The 24,473-nt window shown below is 41.3% G+C and overlaps 1 protein-coding gene across 1 annotated transcript in view; it reads right to left on the reverse strand.

Moving 5' to 3' along the window:
- Window positions 1–14,535: 14,535 nt before the first annotated feature.
- HS2ST1 (heparan sulfate 2-O-sulfotransferase 1) overlaps window positions 14,536–24,473 on the reverse strand; it is a 65,285-nt gene continuing 55,347 nt past the window's right edge. The window contains exons 3-7 of the mRNA XM_069862839.1: window positions 22,438–22,523; window positions 19,971–20,109; window positions 17,621–17,718; window positions 16,095–16,252; window positions 14,536–15,054 (exon numbers count right to left, since the gene is read on the reverse strand). Of these exons, the coding sequence (XP_069718940.1) occupies window positions 14,828–15,054; window positions 16,095–16,252; window positions 17,621–17,718; window positions 19,971–20,109; window positions 22,438–22,523 (708 nt within the window). The 3' untranslated portion in view covers window positions 14,536–14,827. The remainder of the gene's footprint in view (window positions 15,055–16,094; window positions 16,253–17,620; window positions 17,719–19,970; window positions 20,110–22,437; window positions 22,524–24,473) is intronic.

The raw sequence follows: 24,473 nt of genomic DNA on the forward strand, positions 1-24,473 counted from the left end.
TGGCGAGATAAAACGCAGCACTTTAAATACCTAAACTAATCAATGGAGAGAAGGGAGCGGTGCAATCCATTTCCTGAGAAGGGGCAACCTTTTACAGGTTAATTCTTCGTTCGTATAAACACGACGCCGGGGTCATTATTTAACTCAAAGCAGCCCTGCGTTAGATAATAACAATTAGGCTCAATTTATCACTCAAATTAGCCACCAAAAAAGCCACCTTGCTTCAAAAAGAGGCTCATCCTGGAGGGAAAAAAGAAGATCCCGGTGGAAATAAGCAGGTCCCGGTGGGAATAAGCAGGTCCCGGAGCTGGGAAGGGGGAGGCGCTGCCGCTCCTGCGGCGCCATCTAGCGGCCTCGCGGAGAACTGCAGCGGCGCTGAATGGCATGAAGTGCAATATACACTATAACTACATTATTATTTCATATATTATTAATAATCTATTGAAAACAATACATTATAACTACATTATGATACGATATATAACATATAACATGACGTACAATATATATTATAAAGTAATTATAATGTATAATGTGATTATAATGCGTAATATGCATTCTATCTACATTACAATATCATATATTATTAATAATATATTAAAAATAATATAATTGCATTATGATATAATTTATAATACCTATTATTATTATTGGATTATCACAGAATCGTTGAATTGTAGAATCAAAGAATGCTTTGAGTTGGAAAGGATCTTAAAGATCATCTAATTCCAACCCTCCTGCCATGATGACATAATATATAACATATAAAGTATAATATATAATTTTATAATGTAATTATAGTGTATAATGTAATTAGAATGTATAATATATATAACAGACATACAATGTATAATGCATTAATATGCTTTATACATTACACGTGATATATAATACATATATAGCATATAATCCATATAATGTATAATATATAATGTATAATTTTATAATGTAATTATAGTGTACAATGTAATCATAATGTATAATAGACATAACAGACATTAGCAGCACTTCTGAGCAAAGCAAAGGAGATAACACAAGTTCGGAACGGCTTTCCCATGGCCGCGCAGGAAGCCTGCAGTGAGACGGAGGGTATGACCAGAGACTTGTGACCACGGCTCATGCTGGGAGTGCCAAGGGGCCACCCCCCTGGCAAGAGTGGAAGGGCACACACACACGCTTCTGAGATAGGAACACAGGGCAATTTAATGCCTTTCCCTGGCAGAACCTTAATGCCTTTCCTCAGCATAAACCTATCAGCAACACGGCTGCGATTGGCCTGAAATGCAAATTAAGTGAAAGCCTTTGACAGGCTGAGAGCACTGGGGGTGTTCAGCCTGGAGAAGAGAAGGCTCTGAGGAGACCTTATAGAGACCTTCCAGTACCTGAAGGGGCTACGAGAAAGCCGGGGAGGGGCTGTTCACAAAGGCTTGTGGTGATAGGATGAGGGGCCATGGGGATAAACTGGAGAGGGGCAGATTTAGACTGGACATAAGGAGGAATTTCTTCACTATAAGAGTGATGAGGCCCTGGCCCAGGTTGCCCAGGGAAGCTGTGGCTGCCCCATCCCTGGAGGCAACCGGGGCCAGGGCCTCCCCACTCTCACAGGAAAAAACTTCTTCCTAAAAATCTCATCTCAATCTCCCCTCTTTCAGTTTACAACCACTACTCCTCATCATCACATGGCCTGGACAGAAAGATCCCTGTATCCTCATAAAACCAGAAAAGCTTCTTTTGAAGGGAGGGGCAGAGAGAGGTAGAAACACCCGGGTTCAAACAAAGTTTTATGAGGAGCGTTGGAGTGCGCTCAGCCTGTAAAACAGCCTCACGGTAGTGGCCGGCCACCGCCTGATGCTCTCCCCGCGCAAAGGATCTCGCAGCCGTGTATAATCAGGTTGTGCTGCGAGTTTTATGAGGGATACCGCTGTCAGCAGGTGATGGAAGAGCTTTTCCCATAAGAAGCAAATGACGGACCTTGCCAGGGATCAGCAAGGGGAAAAGACAGAGATGGCCATTTACCTTGACATGTTTCTTCCACACGAGCCAAACTAATTGCACACGTCAAAAGGAAAAGGCAACGCATGGCTTTCGTCCGCTCCCGATAACGATCAGATAGGGCTTTTCCTGTACTCTCCAGCAGCCCTTCCTCCAGCATGGCATGTAGAGGAGGGAGAAAATACAGCTTTGAAGGTCAGATAATGGCCTAATTAAAGCAGAATTCCCACTCCAATGCAGCAGCCCTGCCCTTTTACAGCACGGTGCTGGGTCAGGCTGTCAGTTGTGGTTTAGTGCATTGGTGCCGTTAGCACACCCCCAGTAATGGGCTCTGTGGCTCAACGCGGGTCACTTGACATGCAGGTTTCTACATAATTACAGCGAGCGCAAAGGGACACGTGTGAATTTTAAAGCTAGTTTCATCCTAGGAGGGCACCTACCCCAGCCCCTCTGCAGATGAGGAGAGCTTGCAGAGGCTGTGAGAGCAAGTCTCCCCTTCAAAAATGCAACCACAGAGTGGTCAGGGACGAGGACGACAGTAAAATGGCCTTTGCAGCAAGGGCTGGGCAGAGTTTAAAGCTTAGCCAGAGCCCAAGAAAGTGTGTGGCGATCCTGTGGGCATGGAAAGCCCTGGGGGCATCGCTCTCTACGGTGGATGCGATGCTACAGTGCTCAACTTTTCAGTTATGACACATCAGTACTTCTTTAGAGACTAGGGGAAGGTAATCATAGAAACAGAACTGCTCAGGCTGGAAAACACCTCTAAGACCATCAGGTTCAACCACCACCACAATACCAACATGCCCACTAAACCACGTCCCTGAGTGCCACAGCTACACGCTTTTTGAACCCTTCCAGGGCTGGAGACGCCACCACTGCCCTGGGCAGCCTCTGCCAAGGCCTCACCGCTCTTTCAGTAAAGAAATTTTTCCTAATACCTAATCTAAACCTCTCCTGGCACAACCTGAGGCATAATACTCCTTTTGACAGTGATATCGCATAGGAGTGCTATTGGCATGAGTGCTCTTGGGCTTGTTTTCAGTTGAACGTGAATGTAGAGAAAAAAATGAATGGGTTATTTTCGGGCTGATCTCAGTCCAGTCTCCTCACGCTTCCATTTGTACCACCAGGTCTTGCTGGGGCAAGGGGAGATGCTTTTCTTTTTCAAAGTGAAGCAAAAGTAACCTGTCTTTACCCTGTTTGGGCTAGAGGGATGTTAGTCTGGCAACACAAGTCGCAGATTCTATAGAATACGGTGTTCTCTATGGCTACAGATGTCTAAAAGGAGCAGATACCTTCTTGGATGTTTTTCTCCTTGGTTTTTAAGGTGTTTACTAAAGGAGATAAACGAAGAAGATAATCACAGCATTTCTTTTCTCCGACCACACAAAACCTCAGAAGCCAGAATCAAGAGTATGGGGAAGAAACACAGACGCAATTGCTGTGCTCTAATCCCCGATGCTGCCAGCACAGACAGCTGTTCCTGTCCTGACCCCTTCCCAAATTAGTCAAAGGAGTTGTTTCCAAGTTTCAAAAAGCTGTTGTGCGTTGCCTCATTTCCCACGTCAGGGGCTAGGATTCAGTTTGCAGTCTCAGAGAGCAACATCTCATACCCTGATTCGGCTGCAGCCAACAACAGCGAGTGTGAGGGATTCATAACTCAAGAGCAGCGCTGCAAATACAGAGCTCCCCAGACACCCACACCCGTTCTTTGACCCTTCCTGGTGCCTGAAACACGACATGCAAGTACACAAACTAAAGTCCATTTGAGGATTTAAACTATTATTTTGTTGTAGTCGAATGCTAGAGGCTAGCACACATTAATTGGGAGCATTAGTCATGTCAAGGTATAAAGTTAAATGGAAGAAGAATAGGAGAGGTGTAGGAGAAGCCCTTGCTGCACTTAGGAGGTCTCAGCTGAATTCCTGGCTCCTCCAGGACAGGCAATTCACCTACACCAACAACATCCCTGCTACATTTGCAGGCGCCCTCCTGCTGGGAAGGATGGGACAGACGTTTTGGCAAGGCCTGTTGTGACAGGACACGGAGGAATGGTTTTAAACTAAGGGAGGAGAGTTTTAGGCTGGATATAAGGATGGAATGTTTTACACTGAAGGTGGTGAGGCACTGGCCCAGGTCACCCCAGGAGGCAGGAAAGGCCCCATCCCTGGGAACATTCGAGGTCAGGTTGGATGGGGCTATGAGTAATCTGATCGAGTTAAAGACGTTCCTGCTTCTGCAGGCTGGTTGGGACTAGATAACCTGTAAACGTCCCTTCCAAGCCAAAGCATTGTCTGATTCTGTGCAGTTTCTCAGGACAGATCAACCCCACCTGTGTTCCAGTTCCTCACCTCTGCTACAGCATCACAGCACCGGATTGTCTAACAAAACCATTGCAAAGGATAAGAGGGCTCTATTCAATAAGATCTGGTAATAATCAGATATTACAGCAGCCACATGCCAATCCTGCTTACCCACACAGGCTTCCTTTGATCTGAAGCACTATTAGTTTATGTGCCAATAAAAATATTTATGTGCAATAATACCAACGCAGCTCTTACATCAAGTCATCCACAAAGAACAAGCAACCATTCAGCTCCCAAGCAGGAAAAGAAAGCTCTTACCTGATGGAGAGGCTTTTCTCTGCTGGACAGATGACAATGGATGCCCAGGGATGAGTGGAAAGATGAGAAGTGCAAGATGCAGGGATTCACCTCCTCCATCTCTGCTTCGCACGTGGAGGGTGAAACATCAGCCTCTGCTGAGGAACTGGGAGGAAGTTATTGAAATGTCTCAGTTATGCTCCCATGTCAGCTGACAGACTGAAAAATCATAATTTCTAAAAGTAGACAGCAATATTCCATATCTGCCCTTCCTCCTGCCTTTCAGCAGGCAAAGTCTCTGCCCAGCAGCTAGTTCTGGTCATCACCTGTGTATGCTTCACAGACGTTTGAGACACAAACAGATGTTGCTACTAAATCTTATTAGTTGATGCATTTCTAGACAGCTGAAGTATCGACAATTGAAGAGTAGAAACCCATCTGCAGAACCCTAAGAAACACTTCTAAAGTCAGAGGAAAGGCCCAAAAGTGGAATCTTATCAGGTTTGAGATGATGTAGGTGGGGGTTTGCCCCAGCTTTGGGCAGGTGGAGACTTTGACTTTGTATTTTTTTTAAATTGCTTAAACATCGTTTCTCAAAAAAAAAATTAGATATTGTTCCTGTCCTGTTTTTTAAGGAGGTGACATCAAATGAAAACCAGCTCTTTATTCCTTGAGGGTTCCCGCTTCCCCCATCCGAGTTGGGCAGAACAGCACTCTGGGGCTTTTTTTGATTTATAGGGAAAGAGGAAACCACCCTGGGCAAAAAGTCTACAGTCAGCAGAAGCAGCACTTTGTCTTCAAAGACTTCGACACAAGACTCCAAAATGATTAATGCTCCTATCTCACATTCTTCTTGCAGATGTGATTACAGAGGAGACTATGAAGAGGAAATTATTTTTAAACAAACGGTTAGAAATGCATTCTCATAACAAGGAGCAACAGAAAGCAATTTTCTTGGTGGTTTTAAAACAATAAAGTCAACAATTACAAAGTCCAATGCCAAGCTGTTGACAGATGTTAATACTTTGGCACCAAACCTTGATGTTCTGCTTTCCTATAAAGTCACTGATGCTTGCTTAACCTGGAAAAAACCCACAACCATGAACAACTTATTAGATATCTACATTTTAACTTAAACACCTAAATTCAGGCTCCACGTTTGAAAAAAATTGACAAATAGTGTTATCATAATACTCATTTTTAATTGCTTTTAGCTATGGACTATCACATCCTCCAAGGAATTTTAGATGATACCATCTCTGTTGCAGATTCCATCTCTGGCAACACTCAGGTCCCCGTTTCCGAGTCTCCTGCAGTATCTTTGGAACTAGACAGTAAGACTTGCAGTTCCCAACCACTATTTGATATTGGAAAAACAAAATGAGATCAGCATGGGGTCTGCCAACACAGCATACAGAGAAAAGCATGTTCTTTTGGATACTGAAGAAACTGTTTTCCATGCATATGAGAAAACACAAGGAACGAGTTTAAATCAACGCGCATCAGCAGAACATGAAGTGATGAAATACATTTGAGTAACCATTTTGCTGTCTATGATAAACCACGATATCAGGGTTTTTCCCTCTTCCTTCAGTCACAAGGTACATGATTGCTTCGAAAAACCCTGCTATTGAAGGAGCAATGAGCTTCAGTATCAGGATCTTTCATACCAGAAAGCTTTTTAAAATTTGATTCCTAGATGCTAGGACTGAGTAAAAACCAGACTGGACTGCTCAAGAGATGCTCAGAGGGCATTTCAGATACACAAAGACACTGGGCTTTGAAAGTGCCAGCGAATGCCTGCCTGGGCACGCTTTGCTTCCTCTGACTCCTGAGACACTTTTCAAGCCTGCCTCCCAAAGCTGACTTTGAATCAGACTCTTTGGCTTTGGAATTCACTCTCCACCTACCTCAGTATGATGGAGTGATGAGAACTACCACATACACATAGACACACACACATATGTAAATATCTAAGAGGCTGTTCCTGGGTGGGGGAGCTGGGAAGGAGAGGGTATAGAACCAAAATTACATGAGATGGATGCAAAGCTTTTGTTTAGTAGACGCAGCGGTGTTGGGCTGACAGTTGGACTGGGTGACCTCAGAGGACTTCTCCAACCTCAGTGATTCTGTGAGTCTATAAAACCAGATAACGGCAGCCTGCTTCTCATCTGGCCATACACTTGTCCTGCACAAAGGTTTAAAAAACAAAACCAGAAGTTAAATATCCTTGCTGCGACCGTCAAATACATTGCATACATGTACCCAGACTGGTGTATGCACAGTCTCCAGTAAGCACCAGCTAATTCAGCATGATACGCAAACTCTGCCTCTGACACACAGGCCAGGGAACCTCTCTTGCCATCAGACTCTCCGAGGTGATCCTGAGTAAACACCACGTTTGATAAACCTCGCACTGGAGCGTGATCTCATGTCCTACAACAATACCTGCGAGATAAGACTTGCCCTTTGGAAGCTTGTGAAGGAGCGAAGCCCATTCCGCTATCTCGCAGAGCCAGCTGAGAAAAGGGCGAGGCTGAACACGGATGTCACACACTCGTTTTTCCACCCACTTGAGGAAAAAATAAAGGGCACTGACAAAGAGTGTTTGCTGCAGGGTGAGGGGCCACGGATGTTTTCCTGTTTTGCTCTGGTTTTAAGGAAAAAAAAAATCCAAAAACATTGTTGAAAGGTCTTCTGGAAAATCAATGTTTACAGCATTTTTTGGTAAAATTAAACGGCAGGTTTCCAACCATCTCTCCCTCCCAAGGAGCCTTTAGTATTAACAGATGCCTGGTCGGGATCTGTCGGAGCCAGTGAACTGAATGGACAACAAAGAAAGCACACGCTCCACAAGATTTGAACACATGATGCTTTCTCCCAGACTTCACGGGTTCCACTTCTATGATGCAGTTACCAACTATTTGATGTTCAAAAAGCAGGAATCTCAGACAAACCTCCCAGTCAACATGGAATCATAGAACGTCCCGAGTTAGAAGGGACACACAAGGACGACAGAGTCCAGCTCCTGTCCCTGCATGTAATCTGCTTTTCCAGCTCTCTAGCTTAGCTGCAAGTTGTACTGGAAGGAGGAATTTGGAGTTATAAATAGGAGAGGCTGGATTTGCCACTATACAGGCCCTGCTTATAATAGCAGCAGCCTTGATGGCTGCAGCTTTGAATTCATTAATTCAGTCAAGGGAAGGCGCCGACGATCCAAAGCAGATAATTAGGCCGAAGTTAGTTATCAGAGCTGTTAACGTAAGAAATGACTGCGACCTCACACGGTGTTTTGTGTTTCTGCCTGCGGTTCCTCTTTTCTGCCTTCACAGATGCACACAGATCCTTGATTACCGTTCTCAACCGCTTCACGCAAGGTTGGCCCTTCGATTTGCTCATCATCGCACACAGCACCGAGGCCGCCTCGACAAAGCCCGCCTGGAACCGCGCGAGTCTCCAGCCGCTCAGCATTCCTCCTCCCCTTGCCAATTCTCCGAGTCATGCAACAGTTTAAAAGTTATTAAATCCTAAATAAAGGGGATTAAAGATGCCAAATTCTATTCTCTGCTAAAAACGGCAATCAATATTTGTCAAGACAATAATGGCTCTAGGGCCAGAAGGCCATTATTCCCTAGACTCGTTTTCTTCTTTTTTTGGTAAAGACACAGTTCGTAATATTTTCCAGTAACCGCTGCATCAAACCCAGAGTTCTGGGTGAGTTAAAGCATTTCAATTATCGTACCAAATTAGGTATGTTTCTCTCTCCAAACAGAATAGTATTTTTCCTCATTAATACTGAATTTACATTTGAAATAAGATGCTTCTTTTAGTTGCAACACAGACAAGTTTGTATCAATAGGAGGGTGAAACAGCACATGAATGTATATAGCAAGGTAGTAAACCATTTCTTAAAGGATCAGAGGAATACAATACCTGCTCGCCACAATTCCCAGGAATCGTGACTTTCATCTATTTTATTCTAAGATATATTTTTTTTTCAATAGGCAGATGGGTAGTTGGTTCTTTGTGCAATTGTTTTGACAGCCGTGTTTATTACGAGAAGTTAACATCTGTATGTAGCAAATCTGAACGCGGACTCAGAACCAGCCAAGGAAACGTGCAGAAAATGGGCAGAAAATGTTTATCCCGGTATTTTCCATTTTTATGAGGATGCAGTTGCTTATTGTGTCAAGGTGAAAGGTCTCCAAGCCTTCATTTTTAGGCCACAGGTGTTCTTTGTAGAGGGTTTTTTTTAATAAAGAGTATTATTAGTCCTTTAAATTAGCTCTTATTGAAAGTTACCACATCTGCGTTATGTGGTAATGAAGCCAGGGGGAGGTCATAGCGGGGGACTTGCGCTTGAAGAAAACATCTGGACATTGCTTTGACATTCACTGGCAACTTATTGTATTTTATTAAGAAGTAAGGAAATTATACTGAAATCAAATGCAAGATTCAAACAATAAATAAAATGAAAATACCGGACCTGAAAAAAAAAATAATCTAGCTTAGAAAAAAATAAAACCCTTTTGCTTCTCTCCCTCCCTTGCATGAATTTCAGCTGATGAGATTAATTACCTGTGCAGCATCAGTTAAAGTTGAACCAGTATTTAGCCCATCTCTGTAACACTACAGTCATTCTATCTTTCACAGAAGAAGCTACTATCATTGTAAAAAAAGCAATTTCTTTGTATTGTACCTTTTTCTGGCTATCATTTTGTTTACTCCATTATTTCAGAAATAGGTGCAATGACCCCAGATAGTCCTGGACCTTTATACAGGCAGTTTTCCCCTTGGCTTCCGCCCTGGCTGATCAAAGCCAAGACGCTTTGTTCCCTGTGCACAATAACACCTACCACATCCACCAATGGAAGGGTGGAACAGTCTACCTGCAAGGAAAGGGGGATTTAAAAGCCATCACAATCCCGACGTGGAAATTGCACAGTAGTTCTTAATCCTCAGGCTGACAACTAAATATTTAGGAACTATCACACTAAGAGTCTTGGCTGGGTCAGATGCTGCTCAGCTCCATGCTGTATCCAGCTAGGAATGGTTATAGAGCACCTAAGGAACCCTTAACCAAGCTCACAATTTTCTTGGTTTAAGTGACCACTTACAAATGCAAATGACAGTTCTAATCTACTCAAGTTCTTCTACCATACCTATCACTGCAGTCTGCCAATATCACAGCAATCAGTCTTTCCCTCAGTCAGGGAAACATGTAAAATTCCAGTAACTGTTTTAATGCCAGTTTTGTAGTCTTACAAATCTCTATATTAATATTAAAAACTTCTCACTGACCCTTCCAGCACGGTGCATACCCTCCGCAAATCTACTATGGCCTGAAAGCCCCATAGTCATGGAATCATAGAATGGTTTGGGTTGCAAGGGACCTCAAAGCCCATCCAGTCCCACCCCTGCCACGGGCAGGGACACCTCCCACTGGATCAGGGGCTCCAAGCCCCATCCAACCTGGCCTTGAACCCCTCCAGGGATGGGGCAGCCACCACTGCTCTGGGCAGCCTGGGCCAGGGCCTCCCCACCCTCAATGTGAAGAATTTCTTCCTAATATCTAAACTAAATCTTCCCCCTTCCAATTTAAACCCATTCCCTCTCATCGAGGCCCTTGTAAAAAGCCCCTCCCCAGCTTTCCTGGAGCCCCTTTCAGTCCTGGAAGCTGCTCTGAGGTCTTCCCAGAGCCTTCTCTTCCCTAGACTGATCAACCCCAACTCTCTCAGCCTGGCCTCATAGCAGAGCTGCTCCAGCCCTCAGATCACCTTTCGTGGCCTCCTCTGGACCCGTTTCATCAGTTCCATCTCCTTCTTATGCTGGGGATTCCAGAACTGGACACAGGACTCCAGGTGGGATCTCATGAGAGCGGAGTAGAGGGGTAGAATCCCCTCTCTCAACCTATAAATACATTTGGTGATAAATATAAATGAAATTCCTAAAGACAACCTAAATTCCAGCTCGCCCCTCCCCTCCAAATGAAGTTCACAATAACTTCTAGAAAAGCCACACATAATGTGAATGCGCCATGCAAATATTAAGACAGGACACCAGGCTTCTTTTCTTTTCCCTTCCCACTGGGTGTTTTATTTTATAGCATTTGCATTAGGTAATCAACTGAAACACTTCAACAACAGAAAGCTGGCAGCAGAGTAAGGAAAAAAATGGAGATTATTTCTCAAACAGCTGTGACAAAATGGTTTGAAAGTTGGAATCATATTGCACAAACAAATCATTTTACAGGGGGTGAGTGGGAGCGAGCATCTTCAACATGGATTGTGAGGAAAAAAGGCACTATTCAGCTGTGTGAGTGTTTAAAAAGAAAAAAAGTCATGAAGCACAATCCATGTTTTTCAAAATTACATTCAGTACTGCCTCGGAAATGCTCACAAACCTGTCTCTTTTTACAGAAGCTACAGAAAGCTGCTGATGTAAATACCAGACAGTACAAGTGTACGAACGTTGATAATTATGCTCCAGAAAGGTCTCAGGAAGAGGGCTCTTTCTATAAATAGCACTGCAAAGGTTACGTAGCTGCACAGGCTTACAGTAAAGGAAGCATCCGTGCAACCACACAGCCTCGCAGCTTCCTTATGTTTAATCTCTAGTAGCCATAAAATAGGCTCTAATTTTGACGAGCTAAATTGGCAGTGCACTTCAATCAGGCTTTTCCACAGACTGTTCCACAGTTCAGACAGTGTCACCCACAGACCTTTGTGTCATCTACACGTTTAGCAACACCAGGTAAGCATAATGGAAAGTTTTAACAGAACTAGAACAGAAAATAACTGAGTTTTCCCTGATACAAAATAGAACTATTCTGAGACCATAAATAATGTTTGTTCCTGGAAAGTAAAACCAGCGACACTACCTTCAAAAAAACTTAAGTACCCAGAAAAGGCATTTCAAATGACCAGGATGGGCTGCTTTGTCCTCTCCTGCAGTGTTTAGCTATACATTTTCCTGCCCATTTGAAAACAAAGCCACGATCAACGTACCTTTAACAGACACCCTGGAAACTCAACCCAGAGCACGTGGGAACGCGCACACAGGCCATTCTGCGCTCCGGCTTGTCCCTGCTTAGGGATGCACTAACAAAATAAGGGTGAAATCCTTGTTGTGTGGCTGCAGAATCGTTATATATATATATATATATATATGAGCATTTCAGCACCTTTCAGACAAAATTAGCCCTGCAAAAACCAGTCTCACCCCTGCACAAAGACTACAGGGACCACAGTTAAAGGATCTGTGTTCCGAAGGCTGCATAGTGAGTTCACTGATCATACAACCCGCAACATCAAAAGTCCAAGTATTGCTGCTTTTCACTGTAACTCATGAAGGAAAAACGCACAAAATACATTCTGTTTATAAACCGTAAAATATTTTTAATACCGACAATTTGGGTTCTTTCCATTTCTGAATGGAAATTGAATAGTTCAGGTTATTAAAAACCTGCAAAGCTCTTTTTCCTAAACTGCCTTTTAGGAAATCCAAATTAGATAGTTCTGAATTCAAAGGATTCTAATAAGTTCACAGCTGTCTTAATGGTTGCGCTAGATATAAAAGCGGACAGTCTTGATTCACTCTGTATTCCACAATAACATTTTATGAGTACAGCTGGAATGAAAATCTCTCTGATTGGAGCCAGTGTTTGCAAAAAATATCCCTAAAATCCTTATTTGTCTCAACCCTTTCAGTTCACAGCAAAGAACAGGGGGTGAGATCCGATTAAATAAAATGTGTTTTCTTATATGAACTATGAAAAATACATTACTCTTCTATAAGTAAAAAAAAAATTGCATTGTTCTATTATTTTTGTTACTGCAGACTCACGATTATGAAATTCTAAATCCTGGAAGGAAGAAAAAAAGAGAAATACAACTTTTAAAATTGCTTACAGAATAGAAGAGGTTTCTGTAGACTCTACTGAAATCAGGAGAAGTTGTGACTATGTTTTTCTTGTCGATACAGAAGCATTTCTCTCCATACCCATTCCATCACTTAGAGTTTTCACTTCATAAACTCTTCTGCTCTCTTAGAGGTGCTCATCTGAAAATCCTGGAGGACATTCAGGAAGGTAAACTGACCCGAATTCTTCTGAAGGAAAACAGAGTCAAAATAATATCTGTCATGAAACTATCACTGACTGGAGAATCTTTCCTGGGATTATAAAGTACTTTTATTTCAAAAACATTCCTGCTTCGTTATGGACATTTTTAGATACCCATTAGCTACTTCTTGTGTATGACTCCTCAGCTCATTTCTTTAGCTGAGAAGACATGGTCACGTGTGAACTAAACACATCCTAGTCCCAAACGTGTCGGCGTTACGGGTGACGTCAATAGACAAGAAGTAGAACAGGAAATCTTCTGCAGGGTTCATGCTATATAAATGGGAAGCTATCAGAAGGAACTTCCCTGATTATCCACAAAGAATAGTGAGAGATCTATTTCTAGAATTCAAAGGGAAAAACCCAAGAAAACAAAGAAAATGCAAGATGTCCTTGATAGTCTCTCATTATCCTCCCTGTAATTGGGCTGTTGCTTTTGGCTGCAGACATCCAGTTCACAGACCATTTTCCATTTCCTTTGTTTTCATTACGAGAACAAGCTGGTTCAACAAACTCTACCTGGTAATTTCAAACTAAGCCTTCGGCACCATCCCTTAGGAATTCAAACCTCTACCAGCTCTCCTTACTCTGCCTCCTTAGCGCTTTCCCCTATCAAACCCAGTGAAAAGCACTTTAGGCAGGTGTAAGATGTGTAAATAATTTTTAAGAAAACTCAATAGGAAATTCTTGTAGTTCTCCACTGCCATTTGCTCTAACGCAGTGGCCCCAAACATCTGTTCCCCAATTTCAATTTACTTAATCTACCAGGTGTTACACGCTGTTAATAAATGGCAACTCACAAGTTTACAATAGCCACGTAAGGCAGTTACAGAAATACAAGCACGTCAGTCGAGTTCACCGCATCTTTCTCAACCAGACCACACCAGACACGTCTCTTCTGTTCCTCTTACCATAATGAAAGGATGAAGACAACATTTCCGTAAGGAGAATCCTTGGACAACGTTCTGGTACAGAAGTCACAGAGGTCACTGAAGTGCATCGCAGCCGCGTCCAACACTCAACTCAACCAGGAAGGAGATGGGATGTTTTTCACCGCACACGTAACAGAACTGGTGCAAAACCCCCACTTTAAACTAGTTACTTTAAACCTTTTGGTCCAAATACATAAAATAAGCAGTATTTACAGCATTTTACTTCTTTTGTAAATGCAATGCTTTAAAACACATTATAAAGCACCTTAGTAAAAATATTCTACAGGTAAAAGTATCGAAGTAGTAGGAAAACCCTAACCATACCACAGCTCACTAATGGAGTCATAATATGGAGTCACCAAGACCTCAGTTAACAATTATTACAAAAAATCCACGGAGAAAATCATACTGAATTTACGATTTTTATACCACTGGGTAAGGACCAACTAGAACTGCAGACAATACCAACCTTCTTTGTAGTTTTCCCAACCTCAGTCAGTGGTGGCAGGGATGAAAAAACAAAACAAACCCCCCACTGCTCTGATTCTTTAACTTTTTTTACAATATTAACGGGGAAATGATGTTTTAACACTAATGATTAGGTGGAATTTTTTTTAATAAAACTACATATATAAATATGGGCAATTCCAGCAGCAGCACTTCTCAGCAGAACATGATTAACCATCCCAATTAATATCATGTGACATGATTCACAAAAACAAAGCACAGATGTCAACCAGTTATTAACTACTTATATTGTATACAACCAAAATTTCCATGTTGAAAGCTGGGAAAAGTGATTTCCTCTTCACAGAAGTATAAATGAAAATAAATGGCTCTAAAAATTAAAACCAGCATCAACAGAAGCAATTTTTTTTGTTTATGAATAGTTTCAACTAGAACTGCTGTGTATTAATTGCTCCAAATTAAAGTGTAGATTTCTTCAGGTAAAGGATATTAATTCCCACTGAAAGTATTAGTTAGATAAAAGAAATGAAGCCTTTGCTTCTGGAATTCCAGCAGCGTTAGCCAGTATCAAACGCCCTGGAGGTGATCCACAGCCCACTTTTCTATAAAGAACCATCTTGGAGGTCTACAAGCAATCTAGTTTCCATGGCTGAGGACTAAGATGACGATGTGACCAAATATTTAGGTTCATAAATCTAGCAGTAGTGTTCTTAGTTTGATTTAGGGTAAATCTTTTCATAGAAAAAGTTTTGAGCCAGAATATACAATTCTCCATCTTTTTCCCGAACTGCGTGTGCTCTGACAAACTGAAACTGCTCCAGTGCAAATTCATAAAACTCATTTTCCATTTTCCAGATCTCAGACTGTTGTAGCTTGGCAATAGTTTCTTTTGTGGGAAGTTTTTTCTCAGTTGTTTTCCTAAGATGAGACTTCTTTCCTAAATGCAAAATGAAAGCAATAACTTCACTTTAAAGCACATGTAATTAAAAAAATGTTTACAGTCCTTTTATTTACAGAGTTTTATCCTCTCAGTGTGTTGATAAATTGCATTCAAAGTGACAGAATTTAATCCAGAATTTATTAATATAACACGCGGGGTTGGAAAATTGCAGTCTCTCTCACTAAACGTTAATGAATTTTGCATCAGTTCTTTCCATTCTTCCTCCTCACTCTAATAAACCCAGGGACCGAACACTTCATTTAAGGAACAAGATTACTCCACAAAATGTACTCAGAGCAAGACTGGTCTTTCAAAATTAATTATTTAGATGTTAATCTGCTATCAAAAGTTAAGAACTATAAAAACTGCAGAGCAAGAGACTTTTCATGAGACAAAGGTGACCAAAGTGACAGCAGCATTTTCCCTAAGAAGGACTATCTATTGCTTTATAATACAATTGTTAATACTACACAGCCAAGCTCTGCACATCAAATCCTTTTCTCCCTTTATTTGCAGACAGAGCCCTGCTGAGATGAACCCTTTCTTCATCATAAGCTGCATGGCCAGCTCCTAAAAACCGAGCTACCAGCTGTTCAACAAATGTCTTATTACAACGCCAGGAAGGCTTTATCACATGTACTTCAGACTCTGCATCTCTCAGCCCTTTTTGCACAGCCAAGCAGGTTGCAATCTGCCACTACCAACCATTTCATAAAACTGAAGCCTCTGCAGAACCTTCTAAACATGTTCTGATAAAGACCTGCCACAATTTTTAAAGCGTGATACGCCTACACAATCACCTTTACCCCCACCTCAAATATTTACAGCTTGTGTAAGGCAGGATGATCCTTGGGCTGCCCTCAATAATTTGTACTGAGAGTCTTTTAAGGAGTTTGCTTCTCCTGTAGGAACATCAGCCAACTGAGAGGCAAACCTGGCAGATATTCAAAACTATTCATCTATGTCTAAGGAATTCACATTAAAAAAAGCGATAAGAGGATAAAAAAAAAATCCATTGAAATCAACCGTTTAAATACCTGTTCGGTAAAGTTCTGTGGCACCCCTGAAGAACCGGGGCAAAGCTGCCTCCAATAACATGATAAAGTCTTCAAGCTCTTCAGTAACTCCTACTAGGAAGTATTCATTAATTAGATTGTATTTGGCTTGATCCAAAGCCCATCTGCTTCCCACATTCCTAAAATGACAGAGAACAATTACAGCAAGTTTTGATGTCAGCCAGCAATCTTTGGTCCCTAGATGGAGATTACTGCATAACAGGACATTTGTACGGGGAAGGCAAGACTCAGTTCAAGGTATAACCAACCATTCCAACTTTCATTTCATTTTCCAGTGCCTCTCATCTATGTTCTTATCTAAAAATGTGACTCCTCTGGCTATTCTGAGTAATAACTCATCCACAAGAAAACCCCCATGTGTGTAAATTGGTACTGTCTGTATTAATGTGATTTTTGGAGGATTTACATTTTCTCAATGTCAATACTCAGTCGCCACTCACACACTGGATACCAGAAATGGTTCTGGTAAGAACACACCTTCCCTTCTGCATCCTACAAGCCTAATTCTGACCTAGAAAGTCCTTGCACTTAATGGAAGGACATCCTACTGAATGACAGACAGAAATAAAACTGACATTTTATCCTCCCTTTCGTAGCTCTAGGCAGAGTGAGAGGATAGGTTCAGAGTTCTTCCTCTGCTTCTCCACCTGGCCCAGGTGTAGACAGCTCTGACCTCGCCCAGAGCAGTGGTGGCTGCCCCATCCCTGGAGGGGTTCAGGGCCAGGTTGGATGGGGCTTGGAGCCCCTGATCCAGTGGGAGGTGTCCCTGCCCATGGCAGGAGTGGGACTGGACGGGCTGTCACATCCCTTGTGACCCAAACCCATTCTATGACTATATGACCTACAGGCACTGGAAGAGGAACTCCCAAGTGACCATTTACTTTGCTTATGTTTGTATGAACTTTGATAAACAGTTGCTCTTGATTTCACTCAGAATTCTTCAAATCATCTCTGTCCTTTTTCTTTTTCTTTTTTTTTTTAGTTTGCTAAACAGCGCCACTGTTATAAAACACTGACAGATGGACACTGCTTTTGTTCTGGTTTCTACTTAAGTAGCACTGACTACTGGCTGTCTGGTAAAGATTTAAGAAGATAAATTTATCCTGATATCAATTATTTTATTCTCCTCAGAAACTCTAGGAGCTTGAACAAAACATCTCCATTCAGAAAGATGGATATTGTAACCTGACCTATGAGAAAAATACCAAGACCCCAAATCTACAAAACCTATCGTTAAAATTGAAAGCATCTGTTTTCCCTCATAGTGCTGCTGACAGAGTAACCTAACATATTGCTTGTTTAAAGAACTGTGAGACTGTTTCATTAAAACACATCTTCAAAAGAAAATACATTACTAAAGTACCTGCTGCTTCACTCTGTCAGCCCCTCACGCTTTCCCCAACTGTGCTACAGATTCAAGTTTGTTAAGTTTAGATTTCAGTGCTGATATACTTGACTAAAAACTTAAGCTACGTTTATCTCCCTACCAGCATTCGGAGCTGTGGCCACAGAAGAATGGAATTTGAAGCCAAAGTTTCTCTGGAGCACAGTCTGAACCTCCAGCCGCCACACATTCGTCAAAGGTCTGGAACAAAGACAAAAATGAGCTGAGCTTTAAAATCTAGAATATATATCATCCATCTCGACCTGGTTAGTTGCTAAATGTAGTGGGAAAACACAAAACATGATGTGAAAGGAAAAAAAAAAAGGTATGTTTTTTCCCAGCCTTGCTTTCACAGCATTATTGGGAGGAGCTCTTTGTCTCAATATAGATTAAATGTATAGTTTCAGTTAAAATACACTTGGATGGTCTTTATAATTAAAACTAATGAACACTTTGATCTTACTTGACATTTGATATACCTTGATATAACCTTGATAAAGGAAGATGCATTTTTGACCTTCTCCGCTTTTAATTTTAAAAGCTCTTGGTGAATCAACTATAACAGAGGTAAGAACAGACATCAGTGTTATGGACACTGTGATAGGGTCGATTCCCTGCTGAACTTACTGAATTTCATATGTCATGTCTGTAAAACCAACATCTATATATGTACAGTTCTCTTGGAAATACCATGGAAAAATATTATTACCTGAATTAAAGAAACCCTAATACTTGGCATCGTGTATCGATTTCAATTCAAATGATGCTCACAGGGCAAATTAAGTGTATTGTAACTAAGATATATACGTAAATAAAGTGGTACAATAGTGACAGAATGAAACAAAGCATCTTTAATAGAGAAACACAAAATCATTAATGCAATGCATTCAAAACATTTTAAATAGGAAGATATTTCAGCTTCTTCCAGCAAGTCAGACCTCACAGTGCAGTCTACCGAGCAGAATCATTAGGAATTTTGGCTTAATGTTTCTTCGTGACCTAATGAGGCTGTGAGTATTACAAGTCAAAACTAAAACAACACTTAAATTTCACTCTTTTTAGTAAGTATTAAGTCCTATAAACAGCTTGAAGTTGGTAGCACACTCAGGTTTCCAACTCATCGATCTCTACCAGGAAGGAATTCCCCTGGCCAAACCATGCTTGCCAAGAAAAGGAGCAGAGAAGGTTACAAAAGATGAGCTCCTATCTTTCTTTTTAGACGTGCCTTTGTAGCACCAAATCATCTCTGCAGCCAGATCTATGCATATACATTTTTTAAGCTGAATTTCTATTTGTTGAGCTTGAAGCTTTCCTCTCCCTGTGCTGAGGGACTCCTGGATAAACTGAAATGTAAGAGCAGAAGATGGCGCTAAAACCTAAATAACAGAGGAGCAGAGAGTTCTCAGCTGGAAAGGAGAGAGGAATGGTCTCCTCCCAATATTTAAAACACACCGTTTGGAGGGGATGCACATCCCAGATTATTAGTTGTTATGATATTTAATCTAAGCAGTATTCAGTGCAATATTTACTTAGTTATTTTCTCAGTGTCTCTTGGTACTCACTGTGCTACACTGAATTGTCATCATTATAGAAAAATGTCATCAGTTTAAGAAAATATTGCTGGTGGAATTTTTGCCACTTTTTTAAGTGTTTGGCCCTGTAAAGGACAAATCTCCCTTATATTTTATAAAAGCTTCCACGCTGTTCTAAATATAGTTTGATAAACTATATTCACATACTTAATACCCTCCTTTTCTTCTCGATCTAAGACAAGTCCAAAGCAACGTGCTCCAACAAATGTCTTACCGCAAACCACAGCAGTGGTTGTATAAATTCTTTCATGACAGAAGATGTTATGGAGTCTAAATGATGCTGCCACTCTGAAACGGTGTTAGTAATCAAGTTTTGAATGTGCTAACCTGAACTGCTCCTGTGGGCACCTAACAGGGATCAAGTATAGAAGGGTATGGTTCATATTCCACAGATTTCAAGCTGACTCCTTAAACAATTCCATTACAATATCTACATTAAAAATAAATAAATTGGATAGTTAATTACAAAAAAACCCCAACACATCAAGGCTAAAGCATTAGCACTTCTTCGGCTTTTGGTAAAAAATGCATCTTGGTCTTCAAAAAGAAGAGATGTACATTTCTTCCATATAAACTTAACTTGTTACTTACAACTCTAATAACTGAAAACAGGTTTTTTCCATTTTATTTGTTTATTTTTTAACAAATTGCAACATAGAGTGAATTTATAAGGTTAAAAAGGCAACACTTAATGTTACTCTCTGGTCCAACAGGGAGGCAAAGGGGAGGATATAACTTACAAAGCCCTCATCATCACCAAGGCTGATACATGAATTATTCAGGTTTTATCAGGACATCTTTTATAACTTGTTTTCACATTGTTTTAGGTAAAAACAACATATCTAATAAAGTGTACTTTACCTTTTTATCCCCTTGTTTTCGCCTCCGTAGCCCTGGTCTGTAATCATCTCCAAAGCGCAGAAAGTAATAGTAAGAAACTAGTCGTTCTATAGGATCTCTTATGACATTTATGTAAATTGGTTTCTTTTTAACACCGAATCTAAAGTAAAAGAGGAAAAAATGTCTTTTAAAGACCAAATCAAAGCTTCTTAGCTAATACTAAAAAGCCTCTCTCTATTGATACAACTGAAATTGTTATATAGAGAAGATGATGTCAAGAGTAAGTTTAATGATTGCTTCTTACCCTCATATCCAGCATGCAATGAGGATGTAAACATCAGCTCAAATTCAGTTTTCCTAGGACTGTGACTTTCCATTAGAGAAAAAACCCAAACAAACCCAAAATTTCTTCACACAATAGATAATAAAAATGTGGATACAACCATCTTGACTCTAGAAATGCCTTAATTAGCCCAGCAGCCACATACATGTTTATAATAAGCACAAGGAAGTTTGGTATTGAGTTCCTGCCCTCCTGCCCTGTGCTCTGCAAGGCTGGAAGAGGCTTTCTTGGCAGCGCTCCAGTTGTCAGGGACTCCAGCAGAAGGAAGACAAGAGCTCAGAGTGTGTCCGTTACCTGGGTTGAATCCATATGGCTATGCTGATTAAATAAAAGCCTAAGACCGAACACGTAACCACATTAACTTCTCTATCTAGAGATAAAACATTTCTCCTTAGGCATTTACCCTAAGCCAATTTTGATTTACGGTGGCACGAGCGGGAAGCTGATGAAATGAGGTGGGAAGCTCATGCGACACACGAGACTGATTTAAACCACCCAAACCGGTTTGTGCCAATGCTGCCTTTCAATGATCTACATCCAAGGCAGCTTTTACAACACGTTTCTCAGCTTTATTTTCTTTCCCAGCTGAGACATTACCGTGGCAAATAAATACAGTATCCAAACACTAAAGAGATTACATCACAACGGCAACTGCAAGTGTGTCAAGTGCCCCAAAGCAAAGCCAGGAGCTGGGAAAAACATTCCCTTCTGTTCCCATGCAAACCCTGTAAGTGTTCTGTATGGACAGGGGCCAGTCAAGCCTCCCAGCCCGGCGAAAACAACCAGCGCTCATAGATTTAGCAGCAATACTGTTATTGCTAGAGTGGTACTCTCTACATCATAAAGCCAGCTACTGCTCACGTGAGGAATCCTAAATTGAAAAGCTGAAGAACAGCAATAGAGAACAAGCAGCAGAAAAGAGAAGAATAAGGAAAAAAAACCCACCAGCTTAAAGGCATTGCTTTGGCTAAAGACCAGCAGATACAGGAATTGTTAAAGGCTACAGAAAGAGCAATTGGTTCTTCAGATGTTGCCAGCAGAGAACCAATGAATCAGGCTGCAGCAAAGCCAGCACTGCTGACACCTGCCTGTATGCCAGCTCGTACTCCCCAATGCCTATGTACTCCCCAATGCCTACGTTTAAACTGAAAGAGGGGAGATTTAGATTAGATCTTAGAAAGAATTTTTTTAACATGAGGGTGATGAGGCACTGGCACAGAGAAGTCATGGCTGCTCCATCCCTGGAGGGGTTCAAGACCAGGTTAGATGGGGCTTGGAGCCCCTGATCCAGAGGGAGGTGTCCCTGCTCGTGGCAGGGGGAGTGGAATCGCATGGGCTTTAATGTCCTTTCCCAAAATATTTCATGATTCTACGAAAGCCCACAAAACAGGAGCATGTGAATGACTGATGCAAATTCCAGACTTTTAACTGCACTCTCTCTTAGGCCCGTGGAAGCGCCCGAGACATGCACGCGTGTCCCCTTCTACGCACTCCACTGCAAGTGCTGTAGAAGGCTGTAAATAAAATAAAACAAGAAAATAAAGGCATGGAAGTGGGAATACAGGCAGGATCCTGAACCTTTGAAAACACTGGGAGGATTTTTACCTTGTTTTCTTTCAAATTGATTTTAGAAGGAGCAGGATTTAACTCCACAAGAATTATCTGAATGCTCTTTACAGCAAGTCAAACCACTATAGGCCAGAAAACTGCTTTAAAATACAACATGTAATTTTTTAATAAAGTGTAAAGGGTTACTCTAATAGAGAAGAGCTACATAACTTTAGAAGGTGAGGTGGTATTAATTGGTATCTTGAACTTCCCAGAACAAGTCAATCCTAAGGCGTTCTACCAGTGTTTCATGGAAAAGCCAGGACTTTCAGTATAACCAGCCTGCAATTCAGACAAGGAATACTAAACCTAGCATATAAATAGCTTTGAAATGAGACTCCGCTACATTTTTTCATACAAAAAGACAAGAGAAAACTGTGAAAATCAAACCCAAGCACTGCTCATCACAGGAATTCAGTGTGTGGATTTGTCAGGACTGCAGTTGCCAGCCTTTCATCACGAGAGGGCATTAGCACCCCAGCTGGAGCCAAGCAATTCTACTGTGCTTCTCAACACAGAAATCCAAGGGTAACGTACTTTGCAAAGTCCAAATAAGATATATGTCCATGGTAAAATCCTGGCTTCATTTCCTTCCAGGAAGTCACATTCTTCACAAATCGGACCTGTAAAAGCAGAGAGCAGAAAGGGTTCCTGTACTATTGGAACACACAAAGTTTCCCCATGCGCAGTGTCTTCTGGTTTGTAAGCAAAACCTTATCATATATTAAGAAAAAATCAATTTTGAATATTATCGAAGAATTTGTGCCAGCTAAAACAGACTTTTCTGCAATCATACAGGTGACTCAGTTTAGATCATCACAATTTAATGATCAGAAACTAATCAAAAGCAGAGTAGGGTAATCAAGGAAATCTACCACACAAACTCTTTATGTTTTTGTAATTTAGAAGCAATGCAGAATTCTCTCAGCAATAAATGGAAATGTAAGTACATCTTTGATAGAATTACTTGATCCATATTTAGTCCCTCAAATGAAAGTGGACCGGATTTACAAGCCCGTTCTTAGACCTATTTTACTGGGATATAAGAAACAAATCTGATGGTTCATTTGCTGCCCCATCCCAAAAATGCAATGCATGAGCAACCCAGAAATATCATGAATGTATACAACGTAAATTAGATCTGTAGTTTATCATTTGGAGTAGTTACCTTAAGTGAAATTTCCACATTAAAGCATGAAGGAGCCCTTAAACAAGGGCTGAGAGAGCAGTTATCAGCAAACGTCACAAAAATATGATTAGCTTTACATTCCAAAACACAAAGATACACACCTCAAACAGAAACTGTGATTAAATTTAGTGGAACACGCAAATCCTGAAATAGCTCAGCTTTATTACACGAGCAGAATATTTTACCATCAAAGCATTTAACTCTGAACGTTATTTCAAAACTAGTGAATTGGATAATAAAGAAAAGATGATGAATTCATCCTGCCTGAGCTGGCTGACAATAATATGGCATTTCTGCAGTTGAGAATTAGAAGATAAGTGTTCCCGGCACATCTACAGTATCTGTTCTGTTATACAGTGACACAGATAACCATGAAGATACCGAGGTGAGACAAGAGTGAAAAAAGGCAAGTTTGTGAGCTTGAGAGAACACATGAATGTTTGGTAAGCTCTAATGGATTGAGAGTGTCCTGAAACATGATATTTATTATTTATTGTAACCAACCAACTGAGGATTTGAAGAGGCAGGACTGGCCTGCTGCTGTCCCTTCAGATGTGCAAAACTTGCAGCCTAAGATTTAAGAGGCTGATAACTTATACTTATTTCTTCAAATACCGGCACCTAGATCTTAGCCGTTGCCATGGGCAGGGGCACCTTCCACTAGTTTAAGGGCTCCTTCTTGCTTTAATGTGGAAATTTCACCTAAGGTAACTACTCCAAATGATAAACTACAGATCTAATTTACACCCATCCAACCTGGCCTTGGACCCCTCAAGGGATGGGGCAGCCTGGGCCGGGGCCTCCTCACCCTCACAGGAAAACATTCCCTCCTAAGATCCCATCTCAATCTCCCCTCTTTCAGCTGAAAACTGTCCCCCCACAGCCCATCCCTGCCCTCCCTGAGCAAGAGCCCCCCACCAGCTTTCCTGAAGCCTCTTTCAGTACTGGAAGCTGCTCTAAGGTCTCCCCAGAGCCTTTTAGGATGGATGGATGTTCTAGCCTTTTATTAACTTCAACACCAGGCAAGTTAGGAAGGTTTTATAAGACAGCTGTGACATTTACATCTGCCTTAAGACGGACCAGCAACACACTGTGCCCCTGAGAACTGAAGTTTTTAACACCTATAACCAGCCTGCAGGCAAGAGATAATTTCCCCGCACACACACAGCGTGCAGTGTTCCAAAAATCAGAATTGTTCCAGGTCACAGACAGCCTAATGAATCCAGATTCACACATTTTAGGGCAGAGATGAATATTGCTTGCTGCTTCATACTGTTAAATATGATCAATTTTACCTTTCTTTGCAGGGCTTAGCAGATACCAGAGCTTTCAAGAGACTGAGAAAGCTTTTCCATCTGAACCCAACTGAATAAAATTTGAGGTT

This window comes from Phaenicophaeus curvirostris, chromosome 8 (assembly GCF_032191515.1).
Source record: "Phaenicophaeus curvirostris isolate KB17595 chromosome 8, BPBGC_Pcur_1.0, whole genome shotgun sequence".
NCBI lineage: Eukaryota > Metazoa > Chordata > Aves > Cuculiformes > Cuculidae > Phaenicophaeus > Phaenicophaeus curvirostris.